Source organism: Euwallacea fornicatus, chromosome 12 (genome assembly GCF_040115645.1).
Source record: "Euwallacea fornicatus isolate EFF26 chromosome 12, ASM4011564v1, whole genome shotgun sequence".
Classification (NCBI taxonomy): Eukaryota; Metazoa; Arthropoda; class Insecta; order Coleoptera; family Curculionidae; genus Euwallacea; species Euwallacea fornicatus.
In genome coordinates, this window is record NC_089552.1 from 1,538,243 (window position 1) to 1,561,267 (window position 23,025).

Genomic DNA, 23,025 nt, shown 5'->3' on the forward strand with positions numbered 1-23,025 from the left:
ATCATTAAATGCATCCTCTGTCCGCTACTCATTCAAATTGCAAATTTTATCATTTATGCACCATATTTAGGAGGATGTTTGCCCTGAAATTCATTAGCGTTGTTTCGATTATTAAAGTTTTTTGAAAATTCGCTTCCTCTACTTCAGGGCTGCTCTTGTTGCATTAAGCGATGGCGCTCTTCGCTTAAAATGGAAAAAGTGTCAATTTGCCATATTAAAGCGAAAATCGCTCTCCAACATGCTGCAAACTGCGCCTTGTCCCTTCGAAAGCATTAAAAAATTCATGCCATATTGAAAACTGATTTCCTCCCATGAACTCAGAGAATTGAACGTTGTTCGAAAACGTGGAAAAAAATTTAAGTTTTTTGTCTGGGGGGGTGATTTATAGTCAAACAGTAAAATTTAAAAACTCGACAATTGAGACTGTATCTACATACGTATTTCGGCAATTTTGGCAAATCTTCTTTGAATGTCGGCAATTCTTCGACCCAAAAAGGAATTTTGAAAATGGGCAATTCATCTTTTGAAAGTTCCGATTTCAAACTGCCGATAACAGTGGAACTTGAAAGATATTGCAACCACCATAAACCTTTTGAGAGTTTAAATGGTTTAGGTGTTATTATAGCCAAATCGATGGATTGGCAAAAAATTGCCGAAATTTATTGGCAATTTAAGTGATGGCTGAATATTAAAATTTCTTACATGAATCTGTCGTACATGTAAGGATTCAAAATATTACGCGCAACTTATGGCGCACACTAATTTTTGTAGTACGAGCGCAAAGTACTCTCATATTAAGGTCACTCAGACCATTCGAAACAAGCAAAAGGACCTGACTAGGAACCCAAAATTTTATTGCTTTGCCGTGAATGCAGTCTGCTACAGCCGCTTCGGGGTATACTCCATAAACATCGGGCATGGTAAGATCCTGGCCATATTATAAACCAATGATAGCAGCAGACTGTACCATCTTTTTCATAAATCTGTCACTGATCAGGGGCCCAGAAAGAAATTTTTATGGTTATTGGAGGCTCTTTATTCCGCATCGCTATTGGAATAATAGAGCTCGAAAGTCACATTAGCTCATTCTCGTGCTGGATTTTAAAGAAATTAGGCCTTGACGCAGTCATTGTTAATGTTTATGTGTTTTTTTTTATTGGGGACATTGTCTGAGTGAAAAGCTTTTCCGGGGAATAGTCAAAGAAATGGTTCAATTCTAACAACGGGGAGCGCAAAGAAAAAACTTATGATATTTACGACTGACCATAAGCGTCCCCATGTTGTGTCGCAAGTGACACAATCGCTGAAAAAAGGAAATTAGGAAATTATTACAAAAAATGCCTGAAATTGCTTTAGATTTTCTGTGTTTCAAGGCGACAGTAAGGTACACTTAGTAAAATAATTAAATGTGCCCCAAGCCGCTATTTGCATATACCGCATTTATTTCGTTTTTCCCCCACGACTCCCCCACGACAAAATTCATAGCTCAGTCAAGAATAATTCAATATCGTATGCCCCCAAAAGACAAGGTGAGGAACTTTGTCCAATCAACAACCAACAATTCGACCGGTACTAGGGCCAAAATCTGAATCGGTCTTTGATGAGTGGATTCGGGTGGACCGTGGATAGACCAATTACGCGCCCTAGGGGTGCCAACCCTCGTATTTAGGTGGTGTTGGCGACGGTGGGAACTCAGATAAAGATTAAAAAGTGAAAACAATAAAATGTTTGTTTAGTTTTCGGAGAATCAAGTCCATGACATGATCGGGGAATCATTCGGACGCATTCGGGGTCCCTCCAGGCCACTGTGACCGGTAAAATAAACCTTTAGGTGTACTCAGTGCAGGAGAGCCCCCAACAACACGAAATCATATAAGACAGCGGAAAAATTCGCACGTTGCTGTGTAAAAAGCTTTTATTAATCGACGGCCATAACAATTGTTGTCTTGTAGTGTCCAAAGCCTGATTGTTAACAAAGAATTATTTTTAATAAATATATATATTTTAATAAGGAAGTTAATCGCTTTGGGTTGTAAACGACTCATGTATAATCGAAGCGACCGCAAAACACGGATTCATGTCACACGGAACGTACAGTGAAGGACAAAAGTAGAGGTACGGCTGCACTTCTAACATATAACGACGAATTTTTACCGATTTAAAAACGACAGAAATGAACATGTAATATTTAATGATCGTAAAGTCGATTTTCTGGAAAAAAATATATATATAGGCAAAAAACATAATTTACAAAATATTAAATAAATTGCAAAAAATCTATGAAAAAAAGTATTAGCACAGCAAATTTTAAACAAAAAATTATTATAATAAGTATTTTGTTCGAAAACCTTTTGTTGATGGCTTTTCTCAGTCGTTTTAACATTAAATGAACTAATTTCTGACTAAAATCTGCTTCGATATTATTTCGATATCTCTGGAAAATATCCCGAAGTTTCAGTTTGTTAAAAATATCATGTATTTTATTCTTTTTCCCCGTAAATTTCAAACGCTTCCAATGGGATTAATGTCCGGTGTCTGGAGAGGAATTTTTAAATAACGAGGAGCGTCATACAGGATCCATAGCTTTACAACAGGAGCCGTATGTTTCAGGTCGATGTCCCGTTGGAAATAAAATCAGGGTTCTAATAGAGGTTTTCAGCGTTCTGCTCTAAATTGCTTTAGAGAATGTTCAAATAAATAATTTTATCTATTACATTGTCAATAAAAACAAGGTTTTAAACCTCGCCGGAACCCACACACCCTCGCTCTCAAAGCTACCACCCCCACGTTCAACGGCCTTAAGAAGACTTTCCCATTCCGACTTTGTGTTAGGTTTTCCTCAAACGCAAACCTTATCATTAGGCTGAAAAATGTTGAATTTACCTCCATCGTAAAATAATACTTTAGCCCAAAAATCATTATTCCGATCAACGCGGTCCTTGGCAAAATTTAAACGCTTCTGATTTATGTTGCCGACACAAAGGCTATTTCTAGCGCTCTAGCTTCATACCCAGCACGATTAATGATTCTGCGTACTGCTTTAGAGCTGATATTTTCATTATCTTATTCTCTTAACGTGGCAGTAATTTTTAAAAAAAGATTTGGGTTTTTTTGTTAATCTCTCTCTCTCTCTCTCGCTCTTCCCTAGCAGACAATTTCCGAGATCGCGAAAGAAACGAAAGAAGTAGCGGGAAAATCTTTAATATTATCACCCTGTCTCTTCCTGAATCGCCCGACCTGAGGATCCGAGATGCGACAATACATAACGCACCGGACCAATCCTGTATTACACAGATGAAGTTCTTATCCGATTATCGTCTGGAAACTTTCCTACCCTGTCTTACATGTGGTGATCCACTGACATACATTTTTCTATGAATTCCCTTTTTTACATTTTTTTATATACAGATAAGGGCCACTTGACGGTGAAGAATGTAGGTCAGTTCGGGCATACTGGACAATCGAATATTTGCGAGGGTTCGTCCAAGAGCTGTTTCTCAAGGGGGACATCGATACGTTCATTGGAGTTTAAGAACAGTTTTACGTTAATTTTATCACGAGAACTAAAAGAGATAAAATGTTTTAAATTCTGTGTCACGAGAATCAGCTCGAATGGCTGATGAGCTTTTATGTCATGTTAGATATCAGGACAAAATTTGTCTTTTATTTCGCTAGTTGGGTCCGGTTTTATGATACGAGTTGAAGTGTCAAAAGCCCTAGTGCCACCGTTGGATTAGACCTGGCGGACACGCCAGAACTCTATCCCGCACCTACTGCGGTAATCCCAACAACGTCACATTGACTTGAGGATCAGGTTCCCACCTTAAGCTTACCTTGTAACCGTACTTACCCAAATCTATCGGCTCGTCATTGAATTAAGGTTTGAGAGCAAACTGGTGTTTTACGATGCGTCCGCCTTTTTCGGCAAATTTTACATGAAGAATCTGAGAGCGAAATAGTATGCAAATTCTTGAATTGGAGACAGAAAAGGATTGTGCTTCCATATCATTGTCGGTGTGAAAGGAAAAAATATTTTTGCGGAAGCCGTGAGAATACAGAAATAAGTGTTATTTAATTGACCATAGAGTGTGACTTAAAGAGTTGACAATGGAGATACAACCATTAATCCAACATGTCGTTCCTAAGAAAAGAAACAACTGTATATTTCCAAACAAAACATCATTGGCATTTGCGGGAACCATTAGTACTACCCTCTAAATAAATCAGGGCAATAAACAATTCTCCAAACACCTCGCTCAAATTCGTCACGGAAGCCTTTAACAGGAGTCAAATTCGAATAGAAAACATTGAAAAACAGAAGTGCCTGACTACTAAATCTCGAAAAATTGTGAAAAGGTGACCAATCATTCCCATCTGAGCGTTGTCTACATGCGAAGGACAAAAGGCACCACCACAATGTCGGATTTTCTGCTCCACACGTTGGGTCATCTTTATTTCGACAGATTCAAGTAACAAAGTATCGAGAGGATAATAAAAACGAATTAGTCACAAGTGTTTGGAAGTATTTTTTGTGTATCTGTCATGTTAAATGCTAAACTGAAAATGATTACTGTTGATTGATTACTTAATTCTCAGTCGAGTTTGTCATTGTCGGAGTCCGAATTTCAAATGCTTATCAATAGTAGTATACTACTTATCGATGGTAGTATACTTCCTCACAATACTACTTATCGTACATGCCATGCATTACCTCAATCAACAACATCCCCAACAACACCATTAACGACAATCCCCCCCCGGATCTTCTGTCCTCGTCTGCATCGTTAAGTTCCCTTCAGCGATTTGATGCTCTTACTCCCTCCCTCGTGCTGCCCCCACCTGATCGCTTAGATAATGTGCATGCTCCCTCATTGGTGTCCGCCCATAGGCGGCGCCTCTAGAGTACCAAGCTGCAGTTTCTAAAACGAATTAGTGTGTTTTAGTTGGTCCTCCCGTGAGGACGAAAATGAAACATGAGTCGATTGTCATATATACATAGTGCGCCTATTTCGGTATAGAACCGCCGCTTTAGCTCATTTGGGCGGTTCCTGTAAAGTGATCGCGTCGCGACGCTGCGCGACTGGTTAACTTTTGTTTTTGTGCGGGATAAGTACTAAACCGCTACAGTGGAGTCAGAAATGACAGTTACGAATAATTTTGGAATAATGCACCGGCCCTGTTTCTCTGGATATCCCTTTCAAGGTTTGTGGCATTTTTTTCAATGTACGGGGGTAGATCAGAAGATTGAGGATTGCCAAAACCGTTTGAACAATAATGCACGGTTCGAATTTTTGCAAAGGGGCAGCTAAATTTAGACAAATTTCATGTTGCGAAAAGTACCCTTAAAGGACTATTCAGATGACGCGACGAAACAAAAGAATTGTCTTTTTTGTGACGCCACACGCACAAACGTTTTACAGCGCCAGGCCCGGCCCCTGCGTCCTGCAGGGACTCGGGTCAAGCCAAACTGTGCTTGCCTCAGCTTGAGGGCAGCATATCGTACCAACAGTCGGGGCTCCAGAATCTTCCAGTTCTTGTTACGCTTCTATATGCAGTTCTTACCCTTAACCTGAATAGTTTTGTACAAGGTGTCTACTAACTGAAGGCATTAATTTCATGGGGTGATGGACGTTGGGGGAGCTTTCTGCAGCGATGTTCTTATGTTGAATTTTCGCTAACATTTTCAGGACTCTGCATTTTGATTTCTACTGAATTACGTCTTTTTTCCCCGTCAATTCTAAACAAAAAAAAAGGTATACTTGGTCGAAACCTCTCAGAGGAATGTTTTCGAGATATCGACAATTAAATGTTTCTTTGCACATCATTTTCTCAACACATTAATTTATTAACAAATTTATTAATTACGTCCGAAAATATTTATGGGAAACCGAAAAATGAAATAAAACTTTGACGCCCTGTATCACCAAAACGAAGCAAGATCGGACATGCGTTTATTAGGACTTTTCTTCACAAGCTGCCACAAAAAATCACTCTTTGAAATTAATGCCATCATTTAGCAGACCCCCTGTGTAGATGTCATGTTTTCTGGTCAGGTACTGATGTTGCCGAGACTTCCAAATACTGTGTCTGAAATTGTCATTTCTGTCGCCTTTCGCTACCTGAACAGTGCAACTTACCAGACTACAGCAATTTCTCACTTTGTACAGACGACACCGACGTCTCGGACACACCTGCGTTACTAAGTGGGTGTCAAAATAGGGCCCGGGCGAAGCAATAAGTAAGTGTAAACTGATCATTTGTACGGTCAGTCTGACCAAAAGCGAGACATTCCTGACGGGAAATTATCGATGCACAGAGGAAAGAATTATCGTTCCGGCATCAGCACATTATCGATAATTTAAATATGCCATGAACTTAAAAAATCGATTAAAAGTGAAGTGAGAAGAGTTCAAGTTCAAAGACGGATTCAAATTCGCATGCGGGGTACGATACGTCACCTGTTCCAGACTAACCGGACACGGTGCATCCTGCTGAAGGACACTGCTACTGTTAATGCTCTGGAAAAGTTTGCCAGCGTGCCTTGTACGTCGTAGCTTAATTCATTATTTACAGCCGAAACGTATCAAAGCGACTGTCGACTCTAAAGCCGAAGTCGGCTACGACGTGCGTGCAATAGGCCGAAATTGTTTCGAAGCATTCTTGAGCAGGAATTTTGGGTGTAACCGTTATACTCGTACACAAGTTTGAAACTAATTAGGAAGATATCAACCTTGCAGGGGTTCTTCAGCTATAGAAATTGTTGATTCAAGAGTGAAGGGTTAGACCATTTCCCCCCTCTTGCAAAAAGATATTAAATGGCGATGCTGCAGTCATAATTTCTCTTTCGAAGGATTCGTATACTGTGGAAGCGGCATGGCCGCTGTAATTTCGCAAATGGGCAAAACCAATGGTCCAGAAGAAGCGGTGGAGAAATTGGAGGAAGGAACGACATCGTGTGGCATTAGGAGGGTCTTCGGGACTTCGAGGAAGCAGCTTTCTCCTCTGCCATCGCTGTAGATCTTCGGGAAGATTTTTCCTTTTCACCCCCTAGTTCATATTTTCCAGTGTGGATCAGCGCTTCCTGGGTGTTGGCTTGAAATTTCCGCGTCGACAGGGACTCTTCAGCACTTTTCTGTCCTTCTGGGCGCTTCTTCCTTCGTCGGCTGCCTCCGTTGCGGGTTCTCTGTAAGATTTTCCTTTTCGACATTTCTTAAGATTTGCCGGAAAATTCCGTAGTTCCAGGATTGTATTTGTAACACACTAAATATGGCGGCCGAGGAAATGTTATTAATGAAACTATAAAATCTCCATGTTTCTTTGCAGCGATGTTGAATTTTTAGAACAATGCTGGCATTGCATAGAATAAATATTCTCATTATGTTGTAGACGTGTACGGAATTCATAAATTTTGATTAAACCTTTATCTCAAATTGACGTAATTAGAATTATTATGGTTAACGAATTTCATTCAGTTAATTCGTCTTCGTCTTAATGCATTCTGTGCAGTAAATTACTGAATTATATTCTTTAATCTAATGCATTTTCTGTGCATTAAGTTAATGTATTCTTTACATTAGCTTAATGAATTACGAATTGTGGGTCAATTTATTGCTAAATTTGCTTTTATTGATAAAGGGCATTATGACCTTGGTGGCGCAGTCCTGCGTAGATAGACACTTGGTGATAGTGTCTTTTTTGTGGGCGCCAAACCAGTGGGGAGCAAATCCAAACTTTAGGTTTGTTACACATGTTTTTCCGCAGGATCTAAAAATACCGAAATCTATTAGAAAGCAGAATGGGCAGAGCTTCAGCAAAACATCGATATTCGCGTGTTTGCCAATTTTGCATATAACCCGACTCTGTTGATCGAACCGTCTTGCCTTCATCTCCCGGGAACATTCAACTCCCAAAATTCAAGAATTTGGCACCAGAACCTCAACCTCACGAGTTATACGTCTATTAATAAAGCAAAATTTAAATTGAGAGTTTCTCGCAGCCCAAAATAAGAGCACCAACACCTCGAAACCTCTAATCAAAAGGAAGGTACCAAAGACTGGATGGGATTAGTGGGGCAGTGCTGAATTCAAGATTATTCGAAATGCGCACCATTTCACTATTTAAATCCGCTACTGTTCAACGCGACGCACCACTCCGAATACTTAGAGCGCACTTCCTGCTTAGAATGCGCCATATCTGGCAACACTGCCAAGCATAGCACATTGGGGGTTAGTTGGGGTAGTAGGAAGTACAGAGTCTGTTTGAAACGGTTGTGCTGGGACCATGTTGATCTCATTTCTCTTTCCTCTGGGCGTTTGTTGTTTTTGAGTGTTAGTTCGAGGAATTCGAAAATGTTAGCAGGACTTTCGCTTGTGGCTCGAGGTAAGTTGCTGGACGTTCAGTGCCCCATTAAATTCGCTAGGCAGTGCAGATTTACAGAATTTTGTCGAATGCAGAATCCTGCTAATAAAACTGGCAATGTCGGTGGTTTTGGGGTGCATGTATTGGAATCTTCAAAATCGTAAGGGTTAAGCCGGAATTAGTGACATTTTTTCGTGAATTAAGCCGCTGTTGCACTGACAGCCACTTGAGGAATTTATTCGCGAGGCAGCTTCATGAATTAATTGACGTATGTAAAGCCCTTTTTATATCGGTAATTTTCATGTAAATTAAAATCATGCAGAAGTTCGCAAATTTATTTTAAATAATTTTATTATTAATCACCTTTTTAAAGACCTTTATATGTCAGTCAATATTCAGTCAGTCCATGGTAAACACATATTACCTGTTTTATTCTTTTAAGATCATAAATTACCTGCTTTATTGTACTGTTGTGAATCGGGTTATGTCCTCAAAACAGTATCATAAAGAACCCTTTATAATTCGTTCGGACACGACGGCTAGGCAGCCGAGCAAAATTTTTCGTAAAATCTCCATTTTGCGCTCTCTTTCGGGAGCATAAAAGCGTACTTAACGCCTGATTGTCGAAAAAACAAATCTTTTGATGATGATATAGGATTGACATTTCCATAACATCACCGACCAGATTTCTTCGTATAAGTTTATTCAGTACACTCAACTCTCTGTCCTATGACGCACCATTCTCTTGCATATCCATAGACTATAATTACGAGACATTTCTAGAACTTCAAACGGCCAGGATATTTTGCGGGCCCCACCACATCGTCCCCAAAATATCCTGAGGTCATGTAGGCCCTCTTGTTTGAAAACCTCAAGTTTTTGACTTCCTACCGAGAGGGAGGGGGGAGTGCCGCCATGAGACGTCTATCGCCGAATTCGGCTGGGAAAAACTGCTCTGCTATCTACAGCTATTCTTTCTCAGCTACCCCTGCTGCTACGTCAAAGTCCTGTTAACTCTAAAATGACAACCACAGCTGTTGTGCAATTCTCGCAGCATATTTTGCTTACAAATACTGGGCTATTATTGTTTGATAATTAGAGGTCAACCTATCGGGTATTTCTATTTACGAGTGATCCAGTGCAAGAGAATCCCTTTGCAGCCAGCAGGCTATCAAGCCAGTCTCACTTCCTAATTTTTAATTAAAACGTACAACGGCATCTGACTATTGTCCTTCCAATAATTCCTCCTTCATGATACCGCTATCCAACACTACTTTAAGCGGTTCCTTAATCGTCACTCTTCGAATTTTATTTATGTTCGCAGTTTCGTCCATTAGTTCTTGGCGTCCGCAGAACTTGCCACTGGTGCTCGACAAACTGTCCTTCGTCCTTTTTTGGGTGTTTTAAATCAGACTTTAAGAGTGTGAAAGCTGTGATAGTGTTTTGCAGCTTTCACTGGGCTAGAAGCTTTTTATGAGTGACGCACTAATTTCTCTTCACCTTCCCCAACGACTTGCTGTAATAGGCGATGACCAATTTTCCCCTATTTTGGTACTGTGAAAGAACGGCTCCAACTCCGTGATGTGAAGCATTGCTGTCCGAAATAAAAGTTCCTTCATTCGAAGGGTAAGCCAAGAGGGTTGAAAAGTTGAAAGTCTTTTCTTCAGCTCCGTTTGTTGGCAGCTTAGGAAAATTTACCATTCTCTCCCCTCTCGTTCGTTCCGTCGGTTCGAAATTCAGTGGTTCAACAAGGGCGAATTTTCTGATTTGTGACAAGAAGGCCCAGCGCGACTGAGGTAACCAGAATCGATGTAAGATACACATCACTACAGGTGTATTCTCATGTAATGAATTTTACACCGCTTAATAATAAATTTTATATTATTTGTGCTCTAAGATTATGTATACATCGGTAATGTTAAATGTCAGTTACCTACAGATAAAAGTGAGTAGTCAACACGATCACATGCTGTGCAATGAGGGATCGTGCCCCCTTTGCACTTGTACCGGTCAGTAAAAGTGGCCGTTGAGGCCATTACCCGTACAGATTTATTAGGTACATAGGAATTACCGGTGAATCTTTTAATGGGTAAATTTTGATAAAAACGCACAATCAAAATTAAGTCATTCAGTACAATGCGTTTTCTTTTAAGTCTAGCCGCCTCATCATTAACCTATTATAAATGGGCTTTTAATTACCACCAGCTACCAAACTAATTAAAACATTCATTTATCTATCTGTTCAGAAATCAGAGGCAAAAACATAAATTAATTCTACGGGGCTGGTATTGTTAATTAAGATAGTACCGGAAATTTTGCCTGTATTTTTTTCATTTTGAGTTTCGTCGTACGCCCTTCACCTTGATCTATAGAAAACATAATGATTTCGGGTCCCTTTTGGTGCCAAATAGAAGGAAATCATATAGCAACCCGAACATGTATAGTGACCCACTTAGAGTTTCTTGTTCACTGGGCATATCGTTAAAATTGAAAGCAATCCGAAACGGAAAAAAGTCATTGCACAAGATCATAACCTTTGCAAAAACCACGCCATTTTGGTTTCCGTCGGTTGAGTGTCGTTTCCCAACAGAATCAACGGAAAAAGTCAAGAATTTTCGACCGCAGGTACTACCGCAAACACCGTGTGCTATTTTCTTCGCAGTGGTATCGCTCCACCCTCGCTATTTATTTAAACAGCTGAGGATGATGCAGTTTTTTTACAGCCCGGTTAGCGCGGTGCAATTGGTACCGCGAGAAACCGCAATTCGCGTTTTGGTTGAGACAGTACCCAGTACTGACCGACCTCGCCATAGAAAGCTCAAAGTACGGGTATTTTATTGTCATCAATTTTTTTGAAGGTAAACAGTTTTGTTTTTGGGGTTTCAGGCCAAGGACGTGTTAATCAACTGGGCGGGGTGTTCATAAATGGCAGACCTCTGCCGAACCACATAAGACTGAAAATAGTGGAAATGGCTGCTGCTGGTGTCCGGCCCTGCGTCATATCTCGCCAGCTACGAGTGTCCCACGGCTGTGTTAGCAAGATTTTGAATAGATACCAGGTATGGATACTTTTGCGTCTATATGCACACACACAGTTTCCAAATTTGACAAATGAGTTTCAATCAATCAACGTCAAACAGTTCAATATTTAGCAGACACCTATTACAATTTGACATTAGTTATACGTGTAACGTCACTCATTTGTCAAATTCTGTCACTGTCTTTAATTTATGCAAAGGAAAACATTCTAACAATTCGATGGCAGACCGAAATTTCTAATAAGCTCGCCTCGTTTCGTTTACGAGATATGGACGAAAGGATTTTTATTTTTTCAAATCCGCTCTCTTCAATCCCATCCCCTGTAGCTAATTCACCTTTTCCCTGAAATGCAGCCTGGGTTGTGCTGGTGGAGCTTTTTGAATAGTGAAACGCTCTATTCATTGGTACCAAAATAGTTGATATTTGCTAATTAGAGTACGATGGAAAAAACCGAGAATTAGGTCGTTTTGGATAGCTAAACATCACTACAGACAATTTTAATTCGAATCATAAAAACTAAGAACTCTATTTAAAAGAGGGAGAAACAGAACACTTTACCGTCTCAGGAAGAACTCATTGTTACAAAAAACATGTATTTTGTTTACATTTGGCCCTTTTTGACTTTTTATTGCAAGCAAACGCTAGTATTTCGATGGTGTAGTTTTTCACCGCCCGGTTTTTCAACATAGCGTTATCAGCAGTGTTGCCAACTGACTGAAATTTCTACGAAGTTTGACAAGAAAACATTTGTAGGGCACTTTTTTCGTTAAATACGATGATGTATCAAAAGTAATTCCGAGACATCCTTTTACTTCTTCTTATCAACTCTGAACACTGTATCACTCACGGCTATTTCACTTGCGCCAGTCGCCAGTATAGCCTAACTTGCACCACTTGTATAAAAGATGTCGGCAGGTTTTTCCAATCTTTTCGTGAAAAAATTCAACTTGTGCGCAAGTTGGTGTGCAAATTTGGTTTACTGGCATGCTAGTTGTTATCCGCGTCGTGGATGCATGCCTGCGTAATCTCACCATTCACTTTGAGCTCTTCATTATTAAGAGGGCATTCGGGACAGTTACACCCCCCACATAAACCGCGTTTCTGGTGTTTGGTATATTCGATCCATTAACCGGAACTGCGTAACCTGAGCAAAAATGACCTTTGCCTCGCCTACCGACATACAAAGGAGTGTAAAGAAGGAAGAGATTGAACTACTTTGTACTGATCCAGAGAGATATGTCTAATTTCTAATTACAATCATACATGAGTAAAACAAACAATTCTCATTCATTTTTAAAGCTCAACCGACCCGTTGAGAAAATCCCATGATTCCCATGCCTGTACCGCACCACCGCTTGAAACAGGATATTGTCCGTCATTTACGACCGATTTTAATGACCTAGCGCAAATCGTAACTTCCTTAACGATTTATTAAAACCCATTATGATTTTCACGGGGATTCTGTTTTCATACACAGAGACTGGTATGAAACATTATTTAATCACGGATAGCAAGGCCGGTTCGATTTCATATTCGGTTTTACGACCCTTACTCTAAATTTAACCCATTTTCATCAAGTCACTACATAAATCTTGCGAAACCAGGTGACAGTGAAGCAACACCTCAAATGGCAACACTGCGGCTCTCTTTTGTTTCCTGAAAATTGGTAGTTTCGAGGCCACTAGATTGACGCACCCGAATATCTTTAACCGGGCGAATTTCCATGGAAGCCGCGAGACTCGTCGGAACTATTTTCTAGTTTGTACTTCCTATGGAAACTATCTTTTCGGCAAAATCAACTGGACCTTTTTGTCCTTCAATCACAGGAAGTGCTGACGGTCCATTTCCACGGAAATATCCAGGCGTTGTACGCTCCAAGTGAGGAAATAGAGGCCTATTTACGAGGGGTTCGCCGAGTCTTGAGAGATGGGGTTCAAGTAAATAGGTACCGTACGTCAAGCTTTCAGTGTTTGCGCAGGCAGCCCGCGCAGTATCGTACCTTTGTTCCTGCATTTATTGGTTTATTTAAATCTCTACTCCTCTCGAACAATTTTTTTCGGCAAAATCCCAGCTCTGCTTGGGGATTTTGAATAACTAAAAGGAAATCGTGCGCTTTAGTGTATGGAACCGAACGGCGTTAATAGAACGAAGCTGTTATTATCTAGCTACTATTATCCGTTATCGAACGGCCGTATATCTGGTGCACACTGCGCAAGCTCAGCGCTCATGATCAGTAGACAGCAGGCTCAGTGCCGACCGCTAGCCGTAACGCCGTTTCCGGTTCCTTAGCACTTAAAGTATTGCACCTGCCACGCCCGTCATTGGTGGCCTGTGGGTCACCTGACGACCACGGAAAAAACGAGGTCAAAGGGGGGTCAGAAATGCAATGTCTCCTCTCCGAAGATGCCGAAATCGTTCGTTGTCACGTCACGATAGCTTCAAAGGTTTCTTTTTCTAGGAAACGGGGTCCATTCGACCTGGCGTCATTGGCGGAAGCAAACCGAGGGTCGCTACCCCAGAGGTGGAAACCAGGATAGAACAGTACAAACGGGAAAATCCTTCCATTTTCAGTTGGGAAATCCGAGACCGCTTGGTCAAAGAGGGCATTTGCGACCGCAGTTCGGCACCGAGCGTATCTGCCATTTCCAGGCTCCTACGGGGCAAAGGCGCAGAATGCGATGGTAAGTATCTGTACCGACAAACATGCGGAAGTAAATTGTTGATCACAACATGTTGATAGCCGATAATTAAAAGGAATGCCTAATTAAAACTGGAAAATAAGCAAAATCAACCATCAGTAGAACAGCGAGTAGATGTCAGGTAACAGGTATCGCTTCTGTTCGAGGTTTTTAATTAGCGATAAAAAAATCTGGTAGCTAAATAATAATAGTAGGAAATGACTTTCAGGTTTACGGCAAAACACTATTATGCAAGCTTCGAAAATGATTAAGCTAAATCTGTTGCCTATTTACCAGTCCTCTGAGTACTGACATGGCTTGGTAGAACTTGAATCGTGTCAAAAGTTCCTCGACAAATTGAATTTCATATAGGTATAGGAGGAATGAGGAAACGTGTCGCATAATCGGGACCATCTGAAGGTCAACTTTGATATTACAATTTCCTTGTCTAATCCTCGATATTCTATACATTTAGTAATGTGCCTTGAGCATTGTCGGCAGCAAAGTTATTAAGGAGTGTCAAAAAATTAGTCGGTCAAATTGAAGTCTAAAGTGTCATGTTACAAAAGAGTAAACCGAGTCCCGAGTCGGAACCCAGTCAAAGACGGGAGTTAATAGTTAGACAATGACCCGACAGATTGGGTACCAGCGAGGGGTTTCTTCAATCTCGATCTTGAAAGGTCGTACCACGGCTACCTGTTTTAAGAATTCTCATTATCGGTAGATGGTCAAGGGGGGGCACAACAATTGATTTGTTTGATGAGATCTCGTGTGTGATGATGCGATAGCAAGAAATGCACGAGCCCTGATCGACGAAGGAAATTGAGTTATTTGTTTATTGATTTATTGGCAATCAATGTTGTTCAAAAACAACGTGAGAATGTTACATTGTAAGCGAGCAAAAATTCACCCGAAGCGATCGGTATTTGGTCTTCATAAACGGCAATCTGAAGGAGTCGTCCGCACGAAAAGGACAAAAAACGGAGCATCGGACATAAAGGAAAAAGTTCGTTTGATGCGCATTTTCGCCGAGGCGTTTGGCAAGAAAAGAAACTCTTTTAAAATGAGTAAAACTTCGGCCGGGTGTGAAAACTTGCACAAAACTTGAGCGTCGTTGAATTTTAATTTTCTGGCATTGCACACTTAAATTTATTTTGATTTAATATTATTTTATTTATTATTTACATTCTAACTTTAAATATAATGCCCAGATGAACTGGGCGCAGACACAAGTCGGCCAGCGCCGTCCCCCGATCTTCCCCCCCCCCATTAGATTACCGTGCATGGGGAACTGCAAATGACCTTATGTCTGACGAAAATTAAAAAAAAAAATTCGAACAGTCTCAAGTTTAATCCAGAAACAAATCACTAAAACAATTCCATCACTTTCTGGAAAATGTGAATATTTCATTTTTTTGCATTGGTGCAGATTTTTTTTGAGTCGCTGCGCGGGGAAAATTTGATCGATCTCAATCAACCATTGATGGTCGCTCGTGGTAGACCACGAGAGGACTTTTCAAATTAAAAAAAAATAAATAAATAAAACAACAGCTGGATGTCTTTCGCAAAAAGACCCAGTTTACGGCCTCAGACTCACTTCCGCCGTTGCTCCTAGCAACACAATCTACTATTGTCGTCACATTGATCAGCGAGGGAGATTCAGGTGCTGAGAACATTTCAGTCATTGAAGCTAGCTGGTACTCGAAATTTTAAAGCGTGAAATAACTCGAATTAATAGCTTCGCTTCGATTTATGCATCAGAAATGGTTTGTATCTATGAATGAGAGATTTCAAGTGCTTTTTATTTACGAAACCAACGAACGTGGCTCATTAAAAACTGTTGATGCAGTGTGTTGAGCAAACAGTATCTGTACCTACAACGAAGAATACTTAAAGAAGCGGCTTATATGGAAACAGTGGAGAATGCTTTGCCATTAATTAAGTCTACACACTTAAACCTAGGCGCGGCGATAAGGAGGTGTCTCAAGATGTCTCACGACTCATTGGAGAGTTGTGATTCGTCGAATACCGTAACCGCACCATTTTGCATTTATGTGGAGTGGAAAGTTTCCGACAGTTACCTCATGATAATCCCGTGTGACGGGCTGTGTGCTTTGCACAAATTGCGGAAACAGTGTGTTTCTATGATAAAATGGGGCCCGTGAATAAAACGCACCGACGCTAGTTACTAGTAATCGAAAAATGGTTGGATGGAAATATTCGTTCACACCTTAATATAGTCACTTTTGATCAATACGCTGTTAAACGATGAGAGATCTAATGACTTGATACATTTTGTTGTATTTCAGTAAAGCGGAACACCACGACATTGCATTCTATTTGTCCGACAAATTTCTCAATAACATTTTTCCAGGTCAGTGGCTCACGAGAAAAGGGGTTTACTAGAATGGCCGGAAAGCGTTCCTGATCTAACACCTCTTAATTTTTTCAGCGAGACTATTCGCAAGGTGTCGCATTTAAAACTCTTCCTGCTTCGATACGATATGCTCTAAAAGAGAACGATTCCGGTGGATGTTTCAGCTGCACATGCGCCGTGTGGCGAACTATCATTATTCATTCCAGGTGTTCAGGGATGTTTAATTTTAATGTAGGTTAATTCCTCTAAATGGCAATCGTTACCGTTATTTCTCTTTGCTACAACGCGAAATTTGCGTACCTCCAAATGATTGGCAACGTTGTTACCTTCCGTTCCAAAAACTCGAAGAAACTAGCAACATCCGCAGCAACTTTTTACCGCCTCGTTGTTAGCAAGTTACAAAAGCAGTAAATTAGCTCTCCGCCTGGAGGTGCCGTCAGACTGAAGGCAGTAGCGAGCACCATCCTTGCGGGCCTATTAGCGGGTACCAGCGGTACCACTCGACTGTGAAGGATAGATAAACACAATGCGGCATTGTTAAGCCTGTTTTACGGTCGCGCGTTTTGTGAATTCGAAAATGGCGGCCGCGGGGGCATGCAGCGTGACAAAATGGAGGCGCAACGGCTAGGCGGAGACCTGAGGTTAGTTTTTTTTCGGCTGTTTTATTCATTTTACGCCGGCGAATTGCTGTTAGATAATGCAAAACAGCTGCCACGGGACTCTATTGTGCCAAAAACGCATTAAGGCCTGACGGGAGTGTGCTTGTGTGCGATAGAGAGATAGAGAATTAGCTTCGCCGCAGGTCCCAAAGTCGGCGGCTGAAGGAGATTTTTTAAGCGTAATTAGGCGGATGAAATTAGCGAAAACGCGGGAGAAAATTATTAATGGGCCGCAGTCGAACAAACGCGGCTCGGTACCACCTGTGGTGCCGGCCTGTCAACGGAGTGTCATTTATCATCCCTGGCGCTCTTTATGCCGCAGAAGCCACTTGAGGTTTCATTCGGGGATTTTTGAAATGAATTAAGGATTTGGTGTTTTTGAAAGATAATTATATTAAAGAAATTGTATGTATAATGACCTGCTTGTTGCTGCTGTCGACTGCTAATTTGGTACTAGCGTTGTTACGTACATATCACACACAGGTAATTTGCATGGAGAAGTCGAATTCGATTCGTCGTGAATTGATCGGGTGATTAATTGATTCTTGGTTTCCGTGGAGACTGTCTTGGCAGAGTCACCACAGATTAATACTTTGGACACGGTGTGTCAAATGCGAACGTTTTTCTTAGCGTCAGTGGTTCTTGTTAATTTTTTGGGTTAAATAAGGAAAAACGTTAATGAAAATTTAATAAAGATCCCGAAAAGCTTAAATAAAACTGAAAGAAAAACCCTAATCATCTCGCGAGTCAAACGGAACCCGTTTGGTGAAAATGCTCATATACGCAGTGTTCTTCTTTCTTGTGAAGAAGCGCTCTCCATGCAACAAGGACACTTGATATGCGGATTTGGAACGACTGTTACTACTAACTATACTTAACGTATATCTGTAAGATTTCACCCACCTTTTTTGAATAGAAACAAATTTTCTTTTAATCTTTAATTTTTTTATGGGTATTTTTATCGATCCTGTTGTTCTGCAGGCCAACCGACCTTAGACCACTCCTCGGCAAACTTATTACCAAGAACACAGTGATCGAGCACTATTAATTTCCATCAGACTTCAATTCGAGGAATACCAAAATAATCATGGAGACCCCCCTCTATCAGCACCACCCGACGACCCATTTCCAAAATATCACCCAGTCATATCCTGTTCATTCAGTCCGAATAGCTCTTATTAATAGTGTACGACACGTAGGCTCCATGTCCGTATTGGTTACACCTAATTTAGGAAAGCACCCTACCAGAACGTCACGCCATTATTTCCCCCCCGTATATTTTAGAAAATACACCTCATTTGGGTAATTACTGGTTATTATTTTTTAGTGGATCGCTCGGGTCGGGGTCTTTTTGCCACGTCATTTTTCATTTCGGTGAAATAATGTTGGCTTTAGATTAATGGGAGTTTTCGGATTAAGTTTATTATTTCCCTGTTTGTGGCTGTTTACCTGGCATAATATGTCAGTTACCACCTGGAAGAATTTCGTTACATCTTGTCCACCATGCATAATTTCTTTTGCAGATAAATCAACAGATAATGAAGGGACTTCAGATTGTGAAAGTGAACCTGGTATTCCCTTGAAGAGGAAGCAGCGTCGGTCGAGAACTACCTTTACAGCACACCAGTTGGACGAATTAGAGAAGGCATTTGAACGAACTCAGTATCCCGATATTTATACAAGAGAAGAATTAGCACAGAGGACTAAACTAACGGAAGCCAGAATTCAGGTACTTACATTATTTATATAGTGAAAGCCTTCAATATGGAATCCAGGGTTATTTACTCCCGGACAAAGGAGAGGTTCCATTCATCAGACGATACCAATGATCATTCCAGACGAAATGAGATCCTTGTCAAATAAGCACCCAAAAGTAAATGTTTGAAATGAAGAAAAGATATCAAATTTATGTTTTCAAGTCAAGTTGAAGTTTTACTAATTTTTTGAAAAACTGTCTGTTCCACATAGATAGACAATTCATATCAACTAATTCTTCTGTTGGGATGTAACCGTCTTGAGTACAATTTGTGGCTAATGAACACAGGAAAAAACTTAAGATTGTCTATCAGAAATCTCAATTCTTCTATTGAGGTTTTAGTTACTGAAAGGGGAAAATTCCCCTTGGTTCGCGGGAGATGGAAAAGCTTAGATCAAGGATATTGGCAATTCTCCGGTCGATCTGTTCCCCACCGTACCATAAGTTTGATTAAGGGAGAAATTTAAACTATCGAATGAAGTCAAATTATGACTTTGATTTTTCTTTGCAAAAATGTGTGAAGCACTGTCAAAATTTATTACTGGACTAAACTTCCGAAATTGAGTACCGCACTGAAATTTGAGTGAGGGGGTACTATTGATTTAAATCAACATTACTTAATTTTTCTGTTGGCGTTCTAATACTATTACGAACAAACTTCAAGCTTCTGAATTTCAGTATTTTCCTAGATACTAATACAGTACAATAGCAGTTACGGCGTGCGATAATGCGACTTTACTACACACCATTTTATTTTTTTAAATTGGTGTCGTGACCGTATCGCATCAATTTCAATAATTTTACCGCACTCCAATGAGTCAACTTTTGATATGCGTTTATCCATTTCTTGAACTTTTCAAGAAACCTGATAAACTGGGCAAATGGATGAAATCGGAACTCAAGAAAGCCACAAATTTTGTGTGAATCCGGGAAGCTTTGGGAAACTAAAAACGCGAAACATTTAGAAAAAGCTAATTAACACCTGAAAAAGTGTTTATTAATCTTCAGGAAAGGGTTTCGTGGTATCTCGACATATAGGCAGTTTTAAAAACTTGTCAATCTAAATATTTCTAATAATTTGACATTTTCTTAGGTTTGGTTTAGCAACAGAAGAGCCCGTCTCAGAAAACAACTAGCTAGCACTAGTTCTTCATTCAGCCCTATTGGAGGGCCCTATTCCACGCCCTCGGGCCCTTACAATCAAGTTATGCCTTCCGCAGAGGGCGGATACAACAATGCAGCGGCCAATCAGAGTAAGTCGATTCCTTTGCTACCCTTTTATATTTGTATATCATTGTTATGTACGTACACCTTTTATTCTTATTTATTACCTGTTACCATCGTTCTATTGATCCATTGGTTTTAAATATTGGTCACTAGTTCATTGACATTACTTAAAAAAAAGCAGAAATTGAACGAAATTATGTGGAGAATGCAGGGCGAATCGGTACTAATGAAGCATTTATTTGAAATGAAAGATCAATGGAAATGGTGCCAGATATATGTATGAACGGAAATAAATCATTCTTTTTCCACCCATTTTAGTGCCTGATATTTACGCTCCAACTCACGGTCACAGCACCTCCCCAAACCTACCCCTTCCTGAAGTTAAATGGGAACATCCCCTTACTCATAACCCTTTCCCGGCACATCCCATGTACCCTCCCAATCCCACCAACCTAATGCCGATCGCGCCCATCAACCAAGCCAACAGCATCATGGTACCGTCCACATCGATGGTGACATCCACGTCGCCGAATATGCCAGCCGCCGAGAACAATAACATGTCATCCGCCGCTTCCAACGGGGGTTTGACAGCTGCCACACCGGCATCTGGTGGAAGTTTGACAAATGGGGCCGCGAACATCCGAAATTTGGAGGCGCAGAACGGTGCAGTGGAGTTTAAGGACGGAAATGACAATATTCATCATGCGGTGACTACTAGTCCAGGGGGAGGACATACATATGGGAATATGCCGCCCACGCCGACAAGTATGGTTACCATATTAGGACCAAACAGTGGTAGGGATAAGTTGATTTGTGGTTAATTATTTGATAAGAGCTGATCGCAATACACACCCACATAAAGTATGACATATTTGTAAATTTAAAGGTGAGATTTGATAAATTGCATTGTATAATTTGACAAGCTTGAGGCACCAAACAAATCACCTTGTCCCTTGGTACTTTTCTAGACACTTTCAATTTTACACTTTTTTTTACACAACTTTGCACTTTCAATTTTGCTTAAAATTCAAACCGTTTGATGTGCACTCAATCTCCTTTTAACGAAATTGGTTATGATCAGCCTCTCGGTCTCACAGTGGACCATTAACAGAGCGTGTCGCATCCATTTTACCCATACAGACGCCGTTTTCATTCAAAAATATATAAAATTACATCACTTGATTGTCCACTTTCTCTTATGGTCGCGTTTTCAATTAATGCATTATTGTAAAACCACCAGTCTTGCACAATGTCGATCGTAGACCTCGGTTTTTGCTCCCAAAACCAGTCTGGCTTAGATAACAGGATTTTGCGAGCAAAATAAATTGTCCCTTTTTGTATAATCCATCTGAAAAATTTTAAAGTCTCAGAAATGGGAACCTTCATCGGCCTTAATGAAATATCTGCTGACGTTTGGCAACGTGTTTCGCCATCTCACATGTGATGGGGAAAATCCTGCGGTCCATATAAAACCTTGATAATTGTGGTCGACAAAAGACAGTTGGTACCGAACCATTTGTGGCGATTTTTATATCCATCTTAACTTTAACTTCTGTCGAAATCCATATAAAATTTTGATGGGGTAAAGACGAGGTCTCGACAAAAAACTGTGGTGACGTTGCCGTTTTTTGAACTTATGGGAATTTCTACCGACGCACTGTATTTTAGTTCATCCACGGTGATTAAAATTTTGTTTTCTGCTTATTCTAGGTAACAGTTCGAACAGTACAGAAAACACTCCATCGCAACAAGAACAAGCCAGCAACATGCAACAGCAACTATCAAATTGGCAGATGTCGCCCAATCACCAGGTGAGGAACCTGAGCCCAATCAACAACCACCAATTAGGCGGAGGTTTGGGGCAAAATTTGAACCAGTCTTTGAGCGGATTTGGGCAGAACATGCACCACGGGTACGCTAATCACGCACCTAAGGGATACCAACCTCCGTACTATGGGTGGTACTAGCGACGGCTAGATATTCTATTATTCCAACTCCATTTTTTATACATCTGATCTGTTCCCCAAGATATGCAGGTAGGAGATTAGGACTTTCAGTTCGTTTTTATAGGAATATTAGTATTGTTAAGGATATCGATAAGTTTGTTTACAGTATATACCAAATTGTTTCTACATGAGGTACACAGATTCAAGATGGCGTCAATAATTCAACGTTGAACGAGTGTGAACTTAAAACTCAAAAACAATTAGCGATAGAATTATTTTTGATTCGTCATCGAATTCTAGGTGAGCCTTCGGCTACGAATGCTCTAACATTACAGGTATCAAACATAAATTATAAAACGTTGGCCCCAAATGCTTTTTAACGCAGTAACAATCAAGTCGTTGGTTTAGTTATTAGTTGCAGTAACTTGCAATTTAGTCTTCGTCCTTGAGGACTAGTTGGAAATGTGTTTAAAACACTTTCGGAAAATACAAAATTTGCGGAGGCCTTCATAGAAATATACATAGAACTCGGAAAAAGATGAAAATTGGAAAAAAATCAAACATTTGTTTAGTTGTTTAGCACTTGTTGAATCAAGTGCATAACATAATCGGTAAATTCATAGCCCTTCAGGCCATTGTGACTAGGAAAATAAACCTTTAAGTATACTCAAACATACCTTAAGGAACTTGAGGAGAAGGGCTCAATCTAATTCCCGCATAGGGAACACTATCCTGGTTTTGGTCCTGGAACAGCTTGGCCGAAGGGACATGAAGACACCTTAGCACCTTACACACATAGTTATTGCCCTTAAACGTAATTTCCGACTATTTTAATCACATACTAGTTATAAATAATGCAAAAACTGTTTTCTAACTAATGTCAAAACGTATAATTTTGAGGTTATGATGAAACAAACGATAGAAATAGCGGGAACGTCTTTTCTTATCCCGTCTCTCTCTGTGTCAAACGACTTGGAAATCAGAG

The 23,025-nt window shown here is 40.3% G+C and overlaps 1 protein-coding gene and 1 long non-coding RNA gene across 6 annotated transcripts; one reads left to right on the plus strand and one right to left on the minus strand.

The window, feature by feature from the left end:
• Positions 1-4,506: 4,506 nt before the first annotated feature.
• On the minus strand, positions 4,507-22,942 carry LOC136342469 (uncharacterized). 2 transcript variants are annotated; one of them, XR_010732648.1, is made up of 2 exons: positions 22,718-22,942; positions 4,507-4,919 (listed from the first exon to the last, which is right to left on the minus strand). It is a non-coding gene; the product is annotated as an uncharacterized lncRNA (long non-coding RNA). The 2 variants fall into 2 exon arrangements; XR_010732647.1 differs by lacking the exon at positions 22,718-22,942 and adding an exon at positions 6,138-6,783.
• LOC136342464 (protein gooseberry-like) lies at positions 4,931-22,731 on the plus strand. 4 transcript variants are annotated; one of them, XR_010732645.1, is made up of 8 exons: positions 4,931-5,202; positions 11,245-11,417; positions 13,856-14,078; positions 18,635-18,840; positions 19,961-20,120; positions 20,413-20,889; positions 21,805-22,130; positions 22,207-22,731. XR_010732645.1 is itself a non-coding variant. In XM_066288309.1 (7 exons), exons 1-7 carry the CDS (start codon positions 5,139-5,141, stop codon positions 22,059-22,061), a joined length of 1,560 nt encoding a protein of 519 aa, XP_066144406.1. In that variant the 5' UTR covers positions 4,931-5,138; the 3' UTR covers positions 22,062-22,731. The 4 variants fall into 4 exon arrangements, 3 of the variants coding, with proteins under 3 accessions (XP_066144406.1, XP_066144407.1, XP_066144408.1); XM_066288309.1 differs by having other exon boundaries at positions 21,805-22,731; XM_066288310.1 differs by having other exon boundaries at positions 20,413-20,859; positions 21,805-22,731.
• Positions 22,943-23,025: the final 83 nt, after the last annotated feature.

Coding starts and splice junctions, on each gene's coding strand:
- LOC136342464 (XM_066288309.1), top strand. CDS start 5,139: ATGACAGTTACGAATAATTTTGGAATAATGCACCGGCCCTGTTTCTCT. Junction 11,418..13,855: donor AGATTTTGAATAGATACCAG/GTATGGATACTT, acceptor TTCTTTTTCTAG/GAAACGGGGTCCATTCGACC. Junction 20,121..20,412: donor CAATGCAGCGGCCAATCAGA/GTAAGTCGATTC, acceptor CACCCATTTTAG/TGCCTGATATTTACGCTCCA.